Consider the following 21,357-nt stretch of genomic DNA (forward strand, 5'->3'; position numbering starts at 1 on the left):
TGATTAATCAAAATTTTTCCATTGTAAGTTATCAGATTTCTTTTTAATCAGCTGCACAATCTAATTAAATAAGGCACACTGGTGATTCATCATGATTTAAGATTAAAATTTTTAAGCCTTCGTCATGCCTGAATTTACAATTTACAAATGCTTAGAATTCAAAATTATATTTCTAAACTTCCCTGAAACTTATTGAATCTTCTATACCTTTGGAATAAAGCAAAACTCAATGGTAAATCAATTAGACTTCTTCAGCAACCCTTTACCAGTATTTCTGGTTGTATAGGGTCCGACCTTGAACGTGACAGTCCTGTGTATTGAAGTTAGGCTCAGGGCTATAGATAGCTTGGTCATTTTAGCCCCTGATATATTTAATTTAACCTAAACATTAGATAATATTTAGATTCTTTCTTATGTATTCACCATTAGTCAAGTAATGTATTTTTAGACATTCCTCCATCACCCCCTACACATAGTATATTCACACTAATAAATACACTCAATCATACAATGTATTTTTATCCCAATAAGGGGAGGCAAACTAAAGACCAAATTTTAGCTTCATCCCCTGCAGACAACATGGAGAAATCAGAACAGTTTGTTAACGATAAAAAGAAGTTAGCCTGTTTATGACCTTCTTCACTACCTTTTTTTCTGAAATGCAGACAACACAAGGCCCTGAAGATGATCTCAATAAAGATCGAAACATTGGCACGATAAAGAAAATGTTCTTCTGAAACCTACATCACACCAGACCGCATCTCACGATTTCGGAATAATTATTGATTAACGGTCACTAATCTCTACACATTTCTACACGAGAAGAACCAAGAGCATGGGATTCTATGAACAAATTTCAACTACATTTGGACACGAAGCTAAAAGTATTCTGAAGGACATCGCCAGCAATGAGAAGAAACTCGCATCGGCTATCAACCAGAGAACTTTTTTGCTGAAATGCAGACAACACAAGGCCCTGAAGATGATCTCAATAAAGATCGAAACGTTAGCACGATAAAGAAAATGTTCTTCTGAAACCTGCATCACACCAGACCGCATCTCACGATTTTGGAATAATTATTGATTAACGGTCACTAATAACTACCCCACCACGACCAATATTGATTTATAGTACAATCTTTGTCAATAAGCAAAAACAGTTTTAAAGATAGGGAAATACTGCCAAAGGCTGTGTCTTTTGGTGGAATGGAAAATAATATGAGCAGTTGTATTGCAAAGATGCCTGCTGTTTAACAGAACAATTAAACACATGATTGCCTAGATTATTATTTTTTTTTTTACAAAACATGTTCGCTACATCGCAATTCGCCCCTCAACCGAGAGGTGAGATTTCCACATATTCTGACCAATTTGGATGAGATTGCTACATGAAATCAAGTGTAGCTCGTTGGAAGCCTTCGTTGGCTAACATGCAATTAGCCCCTCAACCAAAAGGTGAGACTCAAAAATCGATAAAAATTCATACTTTTTCCAATACTTTTTTTCCTGAATATTCATTCTGAAAACATAATGAAACTTGTTTGTATTTTTTATTTTTCCAGCCATTTATTGTAGTCTGATGAGGTTTATTAAAATAACATCCTTGATGAACTCTGAGTGTTTGACATTTTTATTAATGGACCGGTTTCGGGTTTTCTGGTGCTCCTTCTCAACAAACTATATTATTACAAAACAATATCTCATGCTATTTTATTGTTTTGTAATAATATAGTTTGTTGACAAGGAGCAACAAAAGAGCCCGAAACCTATCAAAGAATTATTTGAGTTACTTCAATTATTTTATTAAAAATAAAAAAATCAATACATGATCAAGAAGGTATAAAAAGATAAACACGATCTAAAATTTTCATTCAAATAAATTTTATGAAAATATTTCAATTATAAAACAAATTAATTTATAAGTGTAACAATGTGTACTTTTCAAATTTTTATATGTCTTTCCTCGACCCTCTTAGCTCATTTCCTTCGTTGATAATATCCCCATTGACAGCAGGTTCTCTGACAAAGGCTAAAACCTTTTCGAGCTTCATCACTTCTAATTGACCTGGTTCAATAGCGCCCATTTTTTTGGGGGCCTTTGTTGGAAGGCGGCAGTTTGGTGAAACTTTGACAGATATGACATGCCCTCTGAAAAAAACAAAAAAATATTTTGTTTAAAGTGTGATTTTTAGTGACCGTTAGTCAATGATTATTTGGAGATCATGAGATGCGGTCTGATATGACATAGGTTTTAGAAAAACATTTTCTTTATCGCACCAACGTTTCGATCTTTATTGAGATCATCTTCAGGGCTCAAAGTGTTTGTTTTCCGTGCAGATGTGTCATTGTTCTGTGTTGTACTACTCTCAACATGACAGACAAGAATGACACTTACGCAGAAAACAAACACTTTGAGCCCTGAAGATGATCTCAATAAAGATCGAAACGTTAAAATGAAAATAAAATGTTTTTCTAAAACCTACATCATACCAGACCGTATCTCACGCTCTCCAAATAATCAATTTGTTTATTTTTAATCAATAATCAAAGTAAATGATAAAAGAAGACGAAGTAGAAAAATAATATATTGATCTGATTGTTTACACTTTTTTCTCTAGTTTATTGAAAATCATAAAACAAATCATACAAGTGAACCCTTGAAAACAATACTATATAAATACAACAATGCTTTATTTATTTGTTATATTGTCTTATACTAAGTGAAATTGTAAATTAAAACATAAAAATCATACATATTAAAAGAAAACATACCAAACATTAAGTTGTATTAATTTTATAGTGGTTAGGGATGGTTAGGGGTAGGTAGGTAGGTAGGTTAGGTGGTTAGGTGGTAAAAATTAACAATTACAGGAATGTTTAAAGTATATTTATGGCAAAATTATTCAAACATACTTGCTATCTCCTGCTAAGATAATTGGTATTTTATTATTAAAACGAAGTCTAGTAGCTATCGACTGCTCAAAAGCAAAAATTGTCTGTACACATATTGCATCATGCTTGTTAATATTAAGGTCGTAAATATGAATATTCCCATCGGATGTAACAGCAGCAAAAACGGTACTGGAATATGGTGCCCACTGTATATCACCAACAACACATTCTAGATCAAAAACAAAAAGCGGTTCACTGAAAAAGAAAATAAGATCATTCTTAAAAATTAAAATTTCTTTTACAATTTTAAGAAAAATATTATATAAAGATTATACATAGCTAACTTGTTCTTAGGTCTTACTAGGAAAAGAGAGATGAAAGTACCTTCGTTTATCTTCCCATATTTTAACACGCCAGTCATCACTACAAGAAGCGAATATGTCACATAGATAATTGTTGTAACTGATCCTGTTGACTGGCATGTCATGGGCATAATAAAGATGCAAATATGATGATGCATATGAGACACTGCATTTATAAATATTTCCTTCAGCTGTGCCGACTAAGAATATCTCATAGTTTTCAGGATCGAATGCTACACATTTAGGTGAAGCTAATAAAACAAACAGAAAATATTTTAAAAATAAACTATCTTTGAACTTAAGAAGCTTTATAAGCTATTGTACCAGTTAGAGAAAATGATATTCCATCAGGACCATCAATTTTTTCTATGTCCAAATAAAGAGTGATGACTGGCGTTTGGGCCAATTCATTTGGAAGTACTAACCATTTACAAATTTTACCATCTGAACCTACTGAATAAAAACATAATTGTGTGTCTCGAGGATCATCACACCAGTGAACCTAAAATAGATTAATCCTTAAAATAAAAATACAAAAAACACATATTTATATAAACTAAATTCACTAACTTCCCAAACTGATCCTGAATGTTTTTTCCACACATTGCTATAAAGAAGAGGATGATTATCTCCCTCTTTAACATTGAAGACACATAAAGAACCATCATAAAGCCCAATAGCAAGATAATACGGTCTTGTATTATGAAAGTCAATGCACATTGCTCCACTTCGAAAGCGGATGATTTTTTCTGGATATGCGGGATTTTTTAGAGTGTACACGCATACTACTCCTTTTTTCAATTTATTCTTATACGTAACTGAATTTATAAGAAAAATTAAGTTTGAAATAGTACAAAACAGGTGAATTAAATGTTATATTCAATTCAATAACAACGTTCATACATGAGCCAAAAGATACTCCAAACATATCATAATATTTTGAATTCCATGTAAGGTCTGTAACAGTCAATCCTTTGGATTCATCATGCTTGAATTCCCAGAGTGGAAGTACTCCACCTTCGTTTTGCCTATATTTATCAGCAGGGTCATCATAGAACTGACAATCTGGAAATTATGATTAATTACAATCTGAGACATGCTGACATTTTAACATAGTATTATTTTGGGCTGGTTACACAATTTTTTCTAGGGATGGTTTAGGTTAAATAAGGTTAGGCACGTGTTTAACTAAACATTGGTAGGAATGGGGCTAAGGCTAGGGCTGACAGGTTAGGTTTGGTTAGGGACAGTTTAAGTTAGGAATGGTTAGTGTTAGGGATAGAGGCAGGGTAGGTAAGGATAGGGCTAAGGCAAGGGTTGGGGATGGGTTAGGTTAGATTTGGTTAGGTAGAATTTTCCTATTACCAATCGTCTTAGGGATTTTTCCGTTTAGCCCTTTAATTTTTTTCTATTGTGCTGATAGGTAGGGTTAGGGATGGGTTAAGTTAGGTTTAGTTGTCTGATTTTGAATGTATGCATTTTTACATACCAAAGGCGATTTCTTCAAACGTATTTTGATTAACCATCCGTTCCATAATCTTTGTCGCCTGCGACAACCTATAGTTGTATGATTCATCAGATGAAAGGGTCACCGTTTTTCTTGCATCTTCATCTTTCTTTCCCACGACTGTTTTAACCATTCTATCTTTTTCTTTTTGGGCTATTAGATTCTCATAGTCTTTTTGATAGTAATCAAATATTCTCCATTGTGTAACCTGACCACTCATTGTTGCCGTTGGGGGTGGAACTGTCTGTGTACTTCCATCCTTAATTAATAATAATAGTATTTTCAATAATGTGGACAGGCATAAATTATAAGTTGAAATAATTTAATATTAAAACTTACTCTTACTACAACTGAGTAAGTTAGAGCACCTCTGTCACTAAAATTGAACTGGTTAGTCAGCTTTTTCTTTTTTCCTTTCTTTTTTAATTCGTCTTCCGTTTGGGTAGAATCTTCTCCAATGTGATCGCCCTCATCGCCTTCATCGTCTCCTCTTTCATCATCATTGTAATACTTTTGTTTATCTCCTATATCACTCATAACTTCAGAATCTTCTAGATTTTCAATGGCTGTGTCATCCAATTCTTCTGCTTGGATCAAGGGGGGTTCAGTTCCCTCATCTTTTTCCTCAACAGGCTCTTCTTCCACTACTACTAAAACATTAGCAAAGCTTAAACTCCAGATGGTTTTCAAATTCGGATTTTTTAAAATTTAACTCTTCAAGTTGTTCGAAAATTAAAATAATTATTGCTATCCGTTGACAAAAGGCACAAAATTTATATGATTTAAATTAAACCATTTTATAATATATTGCTCAAAAGAAGGCAAAACAAATACAAACCAAACAATGTGGAAAATCCCTTTTGAAACAGATACACATCTTATTTTTACAAATTTGATGAAAACTTTGTTTTTCAATATCAGTGAACTAAGGCAACCCGAAAACTAAACTTTGTAAATTAAAACTCACCATGTTTGATACAGATAGAAGAGAGAAGTAATAGGTTGGCTTATGCCACTTGTGATGAAGTGCCTTCAATAAATTACAATTCTTTTTATTTCCTCTGATTTATTGTGCATCATATATGTTCCTTAATATTTAAATCTGTAGATGTTTTATTCCATTACTGGTACTTTCTAGGCCACTAACTCTTTTTGGCAGTTATCCTTGTATTATACAATTCAAGAGGCAAAAAAGTTTTCTTTTTTAGTAAATATTGCAATCATTATTAGATATAGCTAGATAAGTAAAAAAATTAAACTGAGGAAAACAATTTTACCAAAACTATATGGAAACAATGAAGAAAATGTGTGGTGATTAGTGACTGTTAATCGATAATTATTCAGAAATCTTGAGATGCGGTCTGGTGTGATGTAGGTTTCAGAAAAACATTTTCTTTATCGTTCCAATAATTATCGATTAACGGTCACTAATCACCACACATTTCTACATGAGAAGAACGAAGAAGAACACGCAGCTAAAAGTACTCTCTTACATCGCCAACAATGAGAAGAAACTCGCATTGGCTATCAACCAGAGAACTTTTTTGCTGAAATGCAGACAACACAAGGCCCGGAAGATGATCTCAATAAAGATCGAAATGTTAGCACGATAAAGAAATTTTTTTTCTGAAACCTACATCACACCAGACCGCATATCACGATTTCTGAATAATTAATGAAGAAAATATTCAATTCAGTATAGAGTATTTCTTCCTCTTGCGTAGATCACTGCTTGCATTGGACATGGCACCAATTTTAGACGGTTTTGAACGTAGTGCTGTGGAATATTTTCATACTCTTTCAACAGCGCCATTCTTAATTCCTGCAAATTCTCTGGAATCACTGGGTAACTTTTTATTCTCTTTGACAAGTCATCCCTAATGTGTTTAATAGAGTTAAGTCAGGACTACATGCTGGCCTGTTATAACGAAACTTTACAGAAAAACCAGCAAAAAAGAGATTGACTATTCAAAGATTTATTTACAAACGGAGGATTGTCTAAGAGATAATTAAAACTATTAAGATTGGCCTTTTTTTGCCTCTCAGTTTATTAAGGCTCCTTAGTTGAGATTTTAAGCCCCAGCAGTTACTGATATTTTTGTGTGGCCTATAAGCAATATATCGTCTGTATATGCAAAATTCTTTTATAAACATAAGCCTCGTATATGCATAGTAATTTATCTCATGGGGTTGCCAAATTAAGCGATACTGGTTCAATCTAGTCTTAATTTGATTGTAGAAAGAGCATTTAATGTAACACGCCTATAATATATGTATATGCAAGATTCGTTTATAACTGCCGCCTCCCATGCATAGTAATTTCGCTTATGTTTGTTCATTTGGCCTCTTAAAAGAAAATAATAGTATTTTAATTTAAATCAAACTCAAAATATCTTGTCTACCTGCTGTAAGTACTGTGTTGAACTTAGGAAGGTGATTATGCTGATTGACACTCGTGTGAATCTATGTTCTGGTGTATTATTTATGAAATAAGATGGTTTAGATTATGGATTTTTTAGTGTTTCTAAATACTTGTCTAAACTGATGTGTATATCAATCCATTTGGTTTAATGAATTGTTTTATAATTGTTCACATTATGAAAGTAATGTTAAATATTATTTTAATTTGTGTAAAATGTGATATCTATATGATATATTCAGTTGATAACTGTATTTACATGTACTATAGTGTTAATAGTTGGGGAATGTAATAAGTATATGGTTTATAGTATGTATATTTAATCAAAATAGCTTGGGGTGTTAAGTCTAAAGTAATGGTTTTTATTTAGCCAAGTGTTTATTTATTTAATTTATAAGGAAGATTTTATGTAAAAGTGCATTGTAGTGTCTTGTATCTGTGCTGTACTCGTGTTTATTGAACTGTAGACTAAATGGACATACCATTGCAATGGAACTCTTCAAATGGATCAGGGATATCGTGTAATGTTGGACAAGAATCTGTTCAAGAAAATTCAAATATGACACGTGATTCAATATAAAATTATAATGTTGATGAAGATTAAATAACTTTCCCACCAACAGAAAACAAAATTGTACAACATCTGCGGATGACTCTGCAGCTTTGTCAGTGGGAAATTATTGAAGGACTGACAAGTAAACTGCAAAATATGAGCAACCAGATTGACAGATGGACTCAAAATTCTATAAATTTAAATACATTAGCATATTGATTGCAGATTTAACCTACCACTTCTTGCAGCTTCCGGCATTCCAGCTTTTGTGTAATTTACAATAAATTACAGGCAGGCCTCGAGGATCACACACCCCAGGTGCCGGCAATCCAAGCAGACCTTGACTTAACTATCCTGCCACTGAGGTTGAGCTCCAGGGGCTGTCAACAGTTAGGTCATTTCAGCCCCCAACACAATCAATTTCTAGATCCAAACCCCTTCACACTCTTACTCCCTCTTAAATACATTCTTTCCTATTTACATACCGTGATGGAGTACTCGATAATCCTTCTTCCTTTTTTTATTTTTTATTTTATTTTATTTTTTTAATTATTTTTTTTTAAAGCTATTATATTACCCATGCATCAAATTTTTTAGTGAGGCAGGTGACAAGAGACCCGAGCCGAAGCACGCACCCCATGTTACATGTCTACCTTTGAATTACACCTCAATGTAACTTTCCCTTATGAAACAATAAATTAGATGGTGTATGTCTCTTCTCCCAGATGTAATTAAAGTTTCCAAAAAAAGGTCTGGCCACTCCAACCAAGGATTCGATGCCACTGATGAGATTCTGTCTCATTTCCTCGTATTATGGGCATTCCATAATTATATGGTTCATGTACTCTGTACAGTCACAGGAAGCACAATTGGCAGATTCCCTCAGGCCAATCTTATATTTATGAGCACCCCCATAAGCCAAGGTTGCTTCTGATCCGTGTAATTACGGTATAGAAGTTGCGAGTTGCCCTGCCTCCTTGAAACCACGGAGCCTTGAGTACCATGGGGAACCTGGACTGATACAGTGATCCGCCTGTGGAGCCATTATGAAATTCCTGCCACTTAGCCTATAATCGCTTTTTGTATATTTATATTCACAGAATTCCCCTGTATCGATAGCCTGTTTCGCCTTCACATCTACCAGCTCATTCTCACGGATTCCTGAATGCCCTCTAATCCAGCATAGAGTTATATTTTTTCCGCTGTTGACCAGTTCCCTATACACTAGCAAAATATTTACTGTTACATGGTCCAGTTTTGAATTGGTATTTGTTTTCTCTATGTGCGAGACAATACTTTTTGAATCAGTCACGATAGCAATTTTCTTAAAATCTATTTTTTGGACATACTCTAATGCCTCTAGAATAGCCTTGGATTCGGCAGAGAAGATGGAGCTATTTGCAGGGAGAGAAAATGTTTTATTCTTCCTCCGTACTGAGTCGTAAAGAGCAAACCCAGCCTTACCTTTGACCAGAGAACCATCCGTGAAAATCATATAAAGGTCAGCAAGGAGTTCCCTGGCATCTGCCTGTAACATTTGGTTTGAAATCCATGGAGGAAACCCCGAATAGTCCTGCAGGTATATACACCGAGGTGTTATGATTGCGGAAGGGGCACCAAAGCTGTAGATTGGGTCTAGAGTACTCTGAAACGCTGAATAGATGAGAGGAACAGACTTAACAAAAGCATTGACAATTGGTGGTGACCTTTTATACCTCCAGAACTTGCTTGTTAGATCCTGCGATGCTAAGCCAGCTATTTTGAAACAATGGGGCTACCATTTTGGTACAAGTTGATGATTTTGTTGATAGCTAGCTTTTTAATCCTGGAATTAAACGGTGGCTCAGCTGCCTCTGCACAGATGGCTATTATGGGAGTGCTTTATAGGCACCCTAATATTCGACAGAGACATTTATTTATAAATACTTGTACCTTTTTTAAGAGGGAGTCTGCCGACTGGCCGTAAAATATTGCTCCGTAATCTAACACCGATTTGATGGCCGATTTGTAAAATAATAGGCCTGTAGCTGGGTCTGCTCCCCACCGAGAGCTTGTAAAACTCCTAAGAACGTTAAATAGTTTTTCCCCGTTTACCAGCAGCTCATTAATATGTCGAGTCCAGTTCATCTTTGAACTGACCCTTTACTTAAATTAATAATTAACCTATTATATAACTAATCGAATTGAGGGTTGATGGGGTCTCAATATTCCACCATTGACCCTCTCATACAACACATTGCGCTAATAAGTACATTCATTGTCAACACACTAGAGATGACAAAAATATTAGTACTACAATAGTACACAATAAAACAACCCTGTTTTTGTCAAGAATCGGAACTGGGGACCCAAGTGCTCGCTGCCTTCAAGAACAGTTCTCATGTAGGGTGGCATTCCTACATGCTCTCTATATGTATCCAAGGAACGGCACCCTTCAATTAAGTGGGACACATTGAGCAACCTTTCTCTGCATGCCAGACACATACACGGGCTTTGGCCCAAAAATAAGTGTCCCTGTGTCAACCTCACATCGCCTATTCTTAATCAGGTGAAGGTGATCCCTCTACAAGTCATATCCTTGACCAAATATTGACAGTTCTCTTGGTATGTGAGATATTCTCTGGTTATTTTGAAACTTAATCCCCACTTTTTTGCGCAAAGCCTTCTGCACTTCCGCCAGGCAATTTTAGCTCTCTAAGGGTTTTAGATTGATTCCGTGTGAGAATCTGGTTAGTGTGACCCCTAGATAATTGGCCTCATTGGAAAATGGGATCGGGTCCCGTTTAGATTTGGAGTTTTTATGCTTCCTATTGTCCTCTTCCTTGTGAGTGGAATCATTATGCTTTTGTGGGGTTATTAGATAGCTCCTCCATTTTGCACCACTTGTCAAGCAGGTTGAGGGCTCGTTGTACACGATCTATCAAGATGTCTGCAGTGTCTTTACCACTACGGCAAGGCTGTCCACATAGCCTAGACAGTAGAATTCTTCTTGTTCCAGGTTTGTAGGAGTTTGTATACCAGCGTCGTCCACAGTAGAGGTGAAAGACATCACCTGGCTGTCCTAGCCCAGAATCAGTGCACCGAACAAGGTGGATGTGATTATCCTGTTCCTTAGGCCTTCCTCCACCCATTGGCCCCTTTTCGGAGACGCCCCTGTTTTTGATTGGTTCATATAGAGAGGCTGTGGTTACTTCGATCTACGTTCCAAGAACTTAACTTGGTAAAGTTATGGCGGAATAGACGACTTGGCAAATACGGCGAGATCGTCCCGGATGAGTACGGCTGAAAGGACTCAGAGCAGAGTCGGCCGGTTTCCCAGCTCGAGTCCGTGCCCCAATGTCATCCCTGCCCTCCCTAAGGCTTCGCTAAAACGTATTCCTAGGGGTCGAGTCCTTGTCGCTTGTATATTCTGCTGAACTGGCACCATAAAATAAATTAGCACAAATTTACAAATATGGGTGTTTTTCCCTGTCACAACATTGACATTGTGGCCACCACCCTAGGATATATTGAAACCAGCCAACTGCTATTCAGTATGATGGATTAATGATTAAGATTAAGATAAGAAGGCATCGAGCTCATCGACTTTTAAGGAGACGTGGCTGGTTCTCAGGAAGGGGCGGTGTAGATAAAGCTTGGGCGGTAGGGTTGGGATGGATGGAAATCTTGGTGTGAAACTTTTGGAAGCAGTATTCGATCAGTTTTTTGATAAAAGGAATGTTAAGGTTGTTATGGATAGTAAGGTTAATAAGGTAAGAAGGCGCCTTGACAATTTGTCTGAGGACTCGATTGGAAAGATTGGATTTGCGGTTAAGGCTTCTCAGAACCTCATAGTTCCACTATATGTTCAAAGCGGTTGCAATAATGTCTACTATAGGGTTAGTTGAGTTTTTACCGTCAAAACAAAGGTATAGTGTAAACCATCTGACTTGATTGTAATTCGGTAGATCCATGTTATTATAGTACAAGACTTTTTTCAATGTAAATGTACACTGTCATTCAGTCATGTCCTCCACCTTTTGCACCATTATTGTTGGACGTTGGATGTTTCCTGGAAAAGATTCATTTAGAAGGACAAATTGCAGTGTCATCCGCATAGGTGGTACACCCGACCATCAAATAATAAGGCCTACAAGAAGTTTCACATATAAGTAATCCGTTATGTGGTCCGGATCTAAAATGACTTGACTCAAGATCCGATCATCCAGGTATAAAAAAGGTTTAGCATCGCCTTTAATAATTTGAACAGGTAGAATAAGATAAGAAGCAAGCACCGTTTATTTGTAAAAGTGGACCTATTTTGTCCCAAATCGGGATAGGTAAACCGTTATTATCATTATTATCACCTGCATCGTCTTCCTCTTCAATAGATAGTCGCCTTACATCTTCGGTCTCCGTCTCGACCAAGTTTCCAGGGATGTCGCACAAGACGACCACCGTCCTATTCGCTGTCGAAGGTCGAAATTCAAACGTTTTGAAGTTGAACTCGACAACATTCACGTCGAATTGTGGATTTATTGAAACTAAAACCCTTTGATGGATCTCCTCCAACACCTTCGACACATCATAATATTTTGTGAAAAATTGTGTACTGTTATGTATTACAAATAAATAACATTCCTTATTACTTTGATCATGAAAAATCATTAAACAGGACTGATATGTTAAGTCAGATTGACTCAAATCCAACACTGAAGATACCGAAAAACGTTTGGCAGGCCGAGGTAACGAATCAAAGCAATCAAAATTGAGAAAGAACAAATAAGCGAATATAGTCAAAATGATCAGAAACGACCAGACAATAAAACGTTAATATTGGTGTGTGCATTATTGTGTCAGTATAGTTCTTTTGCTGTTGTAAACCCATCACTGAAGATGTCCAAAAGCGCCAAGCAGACCAAACTAACCAACTGGGATGCAATCAAAATTTATACAGAACAGAAACGACCAAACGATTGAACGTTAATTTTGGTCTGGGCGTATTGTCAGTATAGTCCTTTTTTTTAACACAAACCCACCATTGAAGATGTCGAAAAGCGTCTGGACAACCAAGGTAACGAATTGAAAAGCAATAAATATTTAGACAGATCAAACATGCGAAATGATCAAAATGATCAGAAACGACCAAACGACAGAAAGTTAATTTTGGTCTGTGCGTTATTGTATCAGTGTAGTCCTTTCGTTGTTGTAAACCCACCACTGAAGGTAATCGAAAAACGTTTGGAAGGCCAATTTAACGAATTAATAAATAATAAAAATTTAGACAGACCAAAAAAAGCAAATAAGACCAAAATGATCAGAAACTATCAAAAGATAGCACATTAATGTTGGTCTGTGCATATTGTGTTTGAACAGTTCTTTTGCTGTACACAAACCCAACACTTAAGATATCGAAAAACGTTTGGCAGTCCAGGGTAACGAATTAATAAGTTTAACGTGTGGTGATTAGTGACCGTTAATCGATATTTATTTAGAAATCGTGAGATGCGGTCTGGTGTGAAGTAGGTTTCAGAAAAACATTTTCTTTATCGTGCTAACGTTTCAATCTTTATTGAGATCATCTTCAGGGCCTTGTGTTGTCTGCATTTCAGCAAAAAAGTTCTCTGATTGATGGCCGATGCGAGTTTCTTCTCATTGTTGGCGAAGTCCTTCAGTATCCTTTTAGCTTCGTGTCCAGAAACGTTGGCTCGATAAAGAAAATGTTTTTCTGAAACCTACATCACACCAGACCGCATCTCACGATTTCTAAATAAATAAGTTTAACGTTAATTATTGAATTAGCTTTTACGATGCCAATGGTATTAATTCCAATACAGACTCGTGACAACGAGGTTCATATGTGTTTCAGAACTTACGAAGGAGGGTCTAAACTCTGAAAGAATCCCGACGTTTTAAGAAAAAAAAAGATGTGCCCCATCATAGGAAAACCTGAAATCCTCCAGGAGGGAAATTGGCAAGGGAAAACCTCTAGCTTGTAGGATTTTGGCCGATCTTTGTCTACGGGCCAGGCCCAAAACCGTTGTCGGTTTACACACACCGAACGGGATTTCGGAGTATTTTACCTGGAAGACCTTGCAGAAACACAATGGACATTTGGTTTAACTTGCACTCAAATGGTCATACTATACCTGTTGAATGGAAGTCTTTCATAAGTCGACAGGCAAGGACGGCCTGGTCCTTTTACAAAGATTTTGCACTCCGCATTAAATACCAATACCAAGAAGAGCCACTGCCCCTTATCAGTTTTCAAATATAAAAAGAACCTTTAGCTGTTGGTTTTTGAAGCTTTCTTTACCTATACGGAAGATTTTAATTAAACTGTTTCGGTGATACTAGGTCGAAAAATATTAGCCACACGTACTAGCGTCCTTGCCAATTTACAATCATTCTAGGAGCCGAAAAAAATTATGTAGCTTATGTACATATTTAAAATAATTATTCTATTTTACTTGAAGTGTCTTTTCGTTTTTGTAACTTTTTATATATGTTATCTATTTTAATTATGTGAGGTGTTTAGTGGCCGTTAGTCAATGATTATTCGGAGATAGTGGGATGCGGTCTGGTGTGACGTAAGTTTTAGAAAAACATTTTCTTTATCGCGCCAACATTTCGATCTTTATTGAGATTTCTGAATAATCATATGTATTAAGTATACTTTAAAGCCCTTAAGCTGGGTTTCCATTGCGCGAAACTTGTATTAAATACTTATTTTCATCGCAATAAAAAAATAGGAAAATTTGAATTTGTAAATGCCTTTTTTTTTAATTTAATTTGAAGTACATTACAACTACCTTCAAGCAGGCAGGTAACAAGTAACAGTGAGCAAGGGGGGCCGCGGTAGCCGAGTGGTTAAGGCGTCAGACTCGGCTAGTAGATCCCGCGGTTGTGGGTTCGATCCCCACCGTCGCCTCTGGACTTTTTCTGACGCCTAAGGGGACCGGTGGCCGCAATTGAAAGAAATTGACACGGCACTCATCAATGGAAGGGGCGGGATCGGATCTCAGCGACCCTGAATTTGGTCCAAACCCCCTTCAAAAAATGAGTTTCTTCGATGGAAGAACACCGGTACAACGGGGGCTCAACTTCACATTTGTGTTGCGAGCCCTCCCCCAAAATATGGAGCCAGGGATAAAGTACAGTAAGCTGTACAGCTCAGCTGCAGTGCTCAGGAGGGAACTCCTCCAGTCCCTGGTATCCAAAAAAAAAAAAAAAATTGTCTTGTGTCATTATCACTTTCACTATCATCACCATCAATCACTTCCTAGGAAATCTCGCGGCCGTTGTCTCTTCAATCGGCGGGGAGGGTTTGAGGGATTCGTAGGGAAGCGAGGTTTCTGATGTGCTGATTTACGGTAGTTGGGAAGTTTTTATGAAATTAACGAAACGGGAACGAAAGGGATATGTAAATCTGTATGTGTAGTTAAGTTCGATACATAAAATGGAGCATCTAGTATTTTGCGTAGTATTAAGAGCTGGGCAGCTTGAATACGGTGAATGTCAGAATGTTTGGCCGAATCCCACACTTCCAGTCCATAAGTCCACACCGGCTTAACTATGGTGTTGTAAAGCAGCCTTTTATTTTTGAGAGGTAAATTAGAACGTTTGTCCAGAAATCGGGCAAGTAGTATATCATGTCATAACCTCCTGACGTTTCGGTCGTGTGTGAGGATGTCATGTCAGGAGTTTGTCGATGTACAGTCCGAGGTACCGCACCTTGTCCGCAGTTGGGAGGGGAATATTATTTAAGAAAACAGGGGGGGGGAGATCTTTTTACGGAGATTACCTCCACAATGCGAGTGGATTTGTCAGTGTTAAATTTTATCCTTTTCTTTTTACACCAAGATTCTAATAGTATGAGGTATTGTTGGAGGGTTCGAGTGGAAATGACAAGGTCGGAGTGGCTAGAAAGAATCACTCTTTCGTCTGCAAATGTGAATGCGGTGGTTTCGGGATGTGATGGCATGTCAGCTGTAAACACTTGGTTTAGTGTAGGAGCCAGAACGCTACCCTGAGGAACGAACACCGGCATGGATAGGGAAATATGCGGATAGGGAATGGATTTCGATGACTTGGAAGAATCGGTCAGTGAAGTAACTGTGCAGTATGAGATAGTAAGTAGGTGGATGGAAGAATGCCCTTGAGCATGAACAGAAGGCCCGGGTGCCAAACTCGATCAAAACTTTGGTTTACGCCAAGAAAGGCCCCAGAACAGTACTGTCCGTCTGTCACATCTTAAAGGAGGAGGAGATAACGTCTCCACGCGGTGTCACTGTTGGACAGTTGAGTGACGGTTGCGAAAACCAAATTGATGGTCTGGGATTATGTTTTGAGAATTTAGAATCGGAAGAATTCTTTTCAATAGGAATTTTTCTAAAAACCTGTAAATGATTAAAATTGTTTGAAATTGAAAATTTTTGAGCTGGATGACCCGGGGGCAATTATTTTTCTCACCTTTGTCCGCTGTTCCAATTAAAAATTCATAACCCTTCTTTATTTTATCCAAATCCAACCGACAACAGTTGGAAAGCTGGATGGTTTTTTTCATCCTATGTCAGCAACGTTTAGATGTTATGTCATTATACAATAAGTAAGAAAAATAAGGATGAAATCAACTAAAAGTCAAACTCATTAGAGTTCGTGGTCCGATTGACCGAATAACTTTTTTCAATTAATTAATCTTTATGTAAGGTATTGATTGAGATAAAAAAGTCAGTGGCACGAGCGGGATTCGAACCCACGACCCTCGGCTAAAACGGCCGCTGCTCTAACACTTGAGCTATCGTGACCTCGATCCACTCGGACACCAACTTCCCATCTCAACCTACCTTTCCAATTTTCCCTCCTTTTTGCCATTTTTCAAATGTCGTGTAAACTATTTGATTCTCGGCGACAAATGAAATGGCCCAGGAGAGCTTTCGTGAAGATATACTTCAGTTTATTAAATCCATTACAGTTCTTGGTCCGATTGACCAATTAACTTTTTTCAATTAATTGGTCAATCGGACCATGAATTGTAATGGATTTATTGGTATTGTGCTATACCCATTTCTAAACCCAGCTTGATGTTGATTTAGTACATCGTTACACTCTATCCAATGGCAAAAATGGCAAAAAGGAGGGTAAAATTCAAAAGGTGGGCTTGAGATAGGAAGTTGGTGCCCAAGTGGAGCGAGGTCACGATAGCTCAAGTGGTAGAGCAGCGGCGTATCTAGCCGAAGATCGTGGATCGAATCCCGCTCGTGACACTGAATTTTTATCTCAACTAAAAACCTTAGTTAATCGAAATATATTAATTGATCAAGTGGACCACTAAAACTAGTGACTCTACCCAATGTTGTAATGGCTCTAGTATTATCCTAACATTATATTTTATCATCCATATAATACCATATTTACCATACCATCCATATTTTATCATGATCCACATATTTTACATTTAAAGGAACAAAATTTAAAATTATCCGGTGAGTGTGTCGGTGAGAAAAATTCATGTTATCCTACCTAAGCCGAGGGCTTTGCCGCTGGGCGCGTTTGCTATGACAAACTCTAATTCGCAGCTCGACTGGGAGGCTTGGAGGCGTGAAGGGGATGCCTGTCCAGGAAACAAGCTCCATGAATAAAGGAAGATGTAAAAAAATGGGACTCCTCTTCCAGACCTTTCCGAACAGAAGAAACCCTCCTAACCCGGCTTCGAATTGAACACTTCCGGCTCACCCATAGTTTCCTCCTTGAAAGAACTTCTAAACCTATATGTCCAATCTGTACATCTATCACTATATCCCACATCATAATTGATTTTCCTTTATACACCTCTGCATGAACCCTCCACCAAATCCCCAAAGACCTCCAATCTACACTAAATACCAACTGACATCAATAAACCAATTTTTAAAATTCTTAACAGACATCCAATTAATTGATAAAATTTAATTTCCTATCCCTCCAACCCTGTTTTCCTTTGCTAGTATTCCATGGGCTCGGTTGTGGCGACGCCCGTCCGGAGCCTCGGGTGCTGGTCGGTCTTGCGGTCTTGGGCTGGTTTGAAGGGTGCCTCCCCTGACTCTGAGATCAAAGAATCTCCAGCGAACTTCAAAGCTCCTCTAGGAGGCGTCGATGGTGACTATACACCGTCCCCTCCTCGATAAAGTCTTGCGCACAATGTTACGATTAAAAGCATAGGGAAGGTTAACCCACGAGTTTCTACCCAGTATTGAGGACCGAGCAAGAGCAAAGTGGTTTCAACCAGATTTCTGGATCACACAAATAATGACAGGTCACGGAAATTTCAACGCTTACTTGCACCGATTCCGTAGAGCTAACAGTCCACTGTGTCCCGACTGCGGAGTTGATGAGTGTCCAACACAGATTATTCAACTGCCCCCTCCTTGAGAATGTGAGGGAACCACTGAAGCTCCTCTTCCGCCACACTNGGCACGATAAAGAAAATGTTTTTTCTGAAACCTACATCACACCCGATCGCATCTCACGATATCTGAATTACTATCGATTAACGGTCACTAATCTCTACACATTTGTAAATTGTGAAACCCTTGAAGTCAAAAGGATTTCTAATTTTTTACCCCCAAAATCTCGAAGTTAAAAGTAAACGAAGGCCCTCAGAGGCCCCTAAAACAGAACTTCCTTATGTTTGCCATTCAAATTAAATAGAATTTCACTGTTATGGATTAGGGTGTGTTTCTGCCAGCCATACACACCCACTGATGATCAAGGGGTCGGTCTTATTGCTCCGAGAGCCTCCCCCAAGCCCGTCACCCTTTCACCAACGGCACTCGATCCCATTGTTTCCTCGAATCTCATTTTCACTGAAGATTTTATCAGTCACACCGCTCTGGATGTGGCATTTGAAAATAAATGTGTCTCTTTGTACGTTGGGGCCCACCTACACTCAGATAGCTGTCACGTCCACTGGAAAGAGGTTAGAGCGAATTTTCTATTGGCCGGTTAGTAAGATCGCCTCCTACTTTCAATGATTGTGATTAAAAAGTTTTAGTTTTCATCTGTCAATTCTATTGATATATCAGTAATCTAAAGTTTATTTATTTAGAAATCATGAGATGCGGTCTGGTGTGATGTAGGTTTCAGAAAAACATTTTCTTTATCGTGCCTACGTTTCGATCTTTATTGAGATCATCTTCAGGGCTCAAAGTGTTTGTCTTCTGTGTAATTGTGCCATTCTTTGGTGTCGTGTTGTTTTTCTGAAACCTACATCACACTAGACCGCATCTCACGATTTCTAAATAAATATTGATTAACGGTCACTAATCACCACACAGTAATCTAAAGGTTTAATTGTTTAAATATTTACTAATTAAAAATATTTAGTTTGCAGTATACACAGAATTTGTGACCGAGCGACTCAGCAAAGAAGGTTAAAAAATCCTTTAGCAAGAAAAAAAATTGATATTCGTTTTCAGCGTCACAAAAAACCTGAATACAAATTTTTGGCAAAAAAAATTCTTTCAAATTTTTCGCCTTCAATGCCTCCGATTTTTTCCGAAAAATGCAAAATGGTCACAATTTTTCAATAACTTCACCGATCTACTGGACAAGGGTGAAAGTAGTAGGATTCTGCTTTATAACAGTTGTAATAAGATGAATTTCACTTTAAAAAGAAGGGAGAGAATAAACAGAATGAGATTGTTAATATATATTACGTAGATATGTAAGAGATAGAGAGTAGCACAAGAGAGAGAGAGAGAGAGAGAGAGAGAGAGAGAGAGAGAGAGAGAGAGAGAGTGAGAGAGAGGGAGTGAGAGTGTGCGTTTGATAGAGTACAAAAATGGTCATAATTTTGAAACGATTTTTGCGAAAAACAAATTTTTTGTTCAAAATTCGATTTTTTCGAAAAACGCAAAAATAGTCATATCTTTGCAAATGATATGTAAATGTTTCTGTAATTATAAAAATTGCAATCGGAACTGGCCAAAGCAAAGATTGTTGAATATTGTCTTTATACAAGGAAAGATTTTAGGCTTTATTACAATTGTATCGAATGGGTAATTTAGAATGAGTGTGAAATCTGTACATTAAAAGTCGAAGTGAATATAAACAGTTAATTAAACTAACAAAAGGGGAATATATTTCTTCTTTAGGAGAGAGATTCAGAAAAGATAGTGACACGAAAGACTCCTGGAAGCTAGCAAAGGACATTAAAAGCAAAAAGTTTATGGATGGTAATAGATTAAGAAGTACACAATGGGTAAATCATTCTCTTCTTTGCTTAATCCACAAATTCATGCACCGCAAATTTCTTACCCATCCTCATTTATAGGGGTTGAAATAAGCCAATTACTATAAAATAATTAGAGTTTTTACGTTTTGTGTGGTGACTAGTGACCGTTAATCGATAATTATTCAGAAATCGTGGGATGCGGTCGGTGTGATGTAGGTTTCAGAAAAACATTTGCTTTATCGTGCCAACGTTTCGATCTTTATTGAGATCATCTTCAGATTCAGATTGAGATTCAAGATGATCGTTGGCACGATAAAGAAAATGTTTTTTCTGAAACCTACATCACACCCGACCGCATCTCACGATATCTGAATTACTAATTTACAAATAATTCATACTGATGTTAATACAAAGCATTGTAGAATAAATAAAAAATATGTAAATACTCAAATCGTTTTATTTATTTTTTCTTTTCTTTTTGAAACTCTTACACCCACGAAATAAACAGTAAAGGAAACTATAGACATAATAGGCCGTAACAAAAACACAATCAACAAAATAATAAACAAACCAGACCGCATCTCACGAGTTCGGAATAATTAATAATAAACAAAACGGACACAAAAACAGTCATAAATGGACAGCATCTTACAAACTAACAAATTAGGAAGTAAAAGAGCACTAAAGTCCACCAACATAATAAACGAAGTACTAAAGGAAAGCATTGACAAAACCAACCTACTTGACAAAAATGCCAAATACGCCATAACACGCGAATGCGGAGACAAATACATCGGACAAACATGAGGAAAAATACACTAAAGATGCAAAAAACACATAAGCTCGTTTAGAGACAGAAAATCAAACTACACCATAAAAAAACCATCGACTAATCCTCAACAGTACAGACATAAGCGCACAAATTAATAACAGCTCACATACATCGTTTACACTATTCAAAATACTATACTAACCGGAACAATAAAAAACCCCAGACTTAATCCACCAAAGACATCGAGAAACAAAGTTAATGCCTCAAGATAAACTACTTGACCTTACAGAAATCTCACAGGCACCCTGAAAATGGCGAAAAGCCAAAACGCATCTGACAGTTTAACCAGCGCGGATAATCAGACTAAAATCATCGATAACGACTAAATTAAGACTTCATAAACTACTAGTCATTGGCGTCTTTTATTAAGGAATGTATTAGTGCTCACTAAGGAACAATAACTCTTTTTGAGGGTTCGTACCAGCAGAGGTTATACCAACCCTCCGGGTGCTGGTGTTCGAATGCAGGGCCGCTGGATTCGAACCCGGGACCTTTACCTTATAGTGATGAGCGGCGTGTTAACGCCTAAACCGTTGGGCCACCGACGCCCCAGTAACAATTATTGTTTAAATAATTTGTTGAAGTCGTGAAAAGCGGTC

The 21,357-nt window shown here is 37.2% G+C and overlaps 1 protein-coding gene across 7 annotated transcripts in view; it reads right to left on the reverse strand.

The window, feature by feature from the left end:
* Positions 1 to 1,940: 1,940 nt before the first annotated feature.
* Positions 1,941 to 21,357, reverse strand: part of LOC106666629 (dynein intermediate chain 2, ciliary) — a 38,641-nt gene continuing 19,224 nt past the window's right edge. For 5 of the 7 annotated variants that reach the window (XM_014393955.2, XM_024230125.1, XM_014393954.2 and 2 more), the window contains 9 exons: positions 12,080 to 12,287; positions 5,101 to 5,411; positions 4,744 to 5,020; positions 4,158 to 4,319; positions 3,825 to 4,072; positions 3,579 to 3,756; positions 3,277 to 3,505; positions 2,914 to 3,147; positions 1,941 to 2,148 (listed from right to left, as the gene is read on the reverse strand). In XM_014393955.2, the coding sequence (XP_014249441.1) occupies positions 1,950 to 2,148; positions 2,914 to 3,147; positions 3,277 to 3,505; positions 3,579 to 3,756; positions 3,825 to 4,072; positions 4,158 to 4,319; positions 4,744 to 5,020; positions 5,101 to 5,411; positions 12,080 to 12,287 (2,046 nt within the window). In that variant the 3' untranslated portion in view covers positions 1,941 to 1,949. Of the gene's footprint in view, positions 2,149 to 2,913; positions 3,148 to 3,276; positions 3,506 to 3,578; positions 3,757 to 3,824; positions 4,073 to 4,157; positions 4,320 to 4,743; positions 5,021 to 5,100; positions 5,412 to 12,079; positions 12,288 to 12,361; positions 13,186 to 21,357 lie in introns of those variants that run through there. The other 2 variants (XM_024230130.1, XM_024230128.1) reach the window with 2 other exon arrangements.

Source organism: Cimex lectularius, unplaced genomic scaffold (assembly GCF_000648675.2).
Source record: "Cimex lectularius strain Harlan isolate CLEC.00 unplaced genomic scaffold, Clec_2.1 scaffold56, whole genome shotgun sequence".
NCBI lineage: Eukaryota > Metazoa > Arthropoda > Insecta > Hemiptera > Cimicidae > Cimex > Cimex lectularius.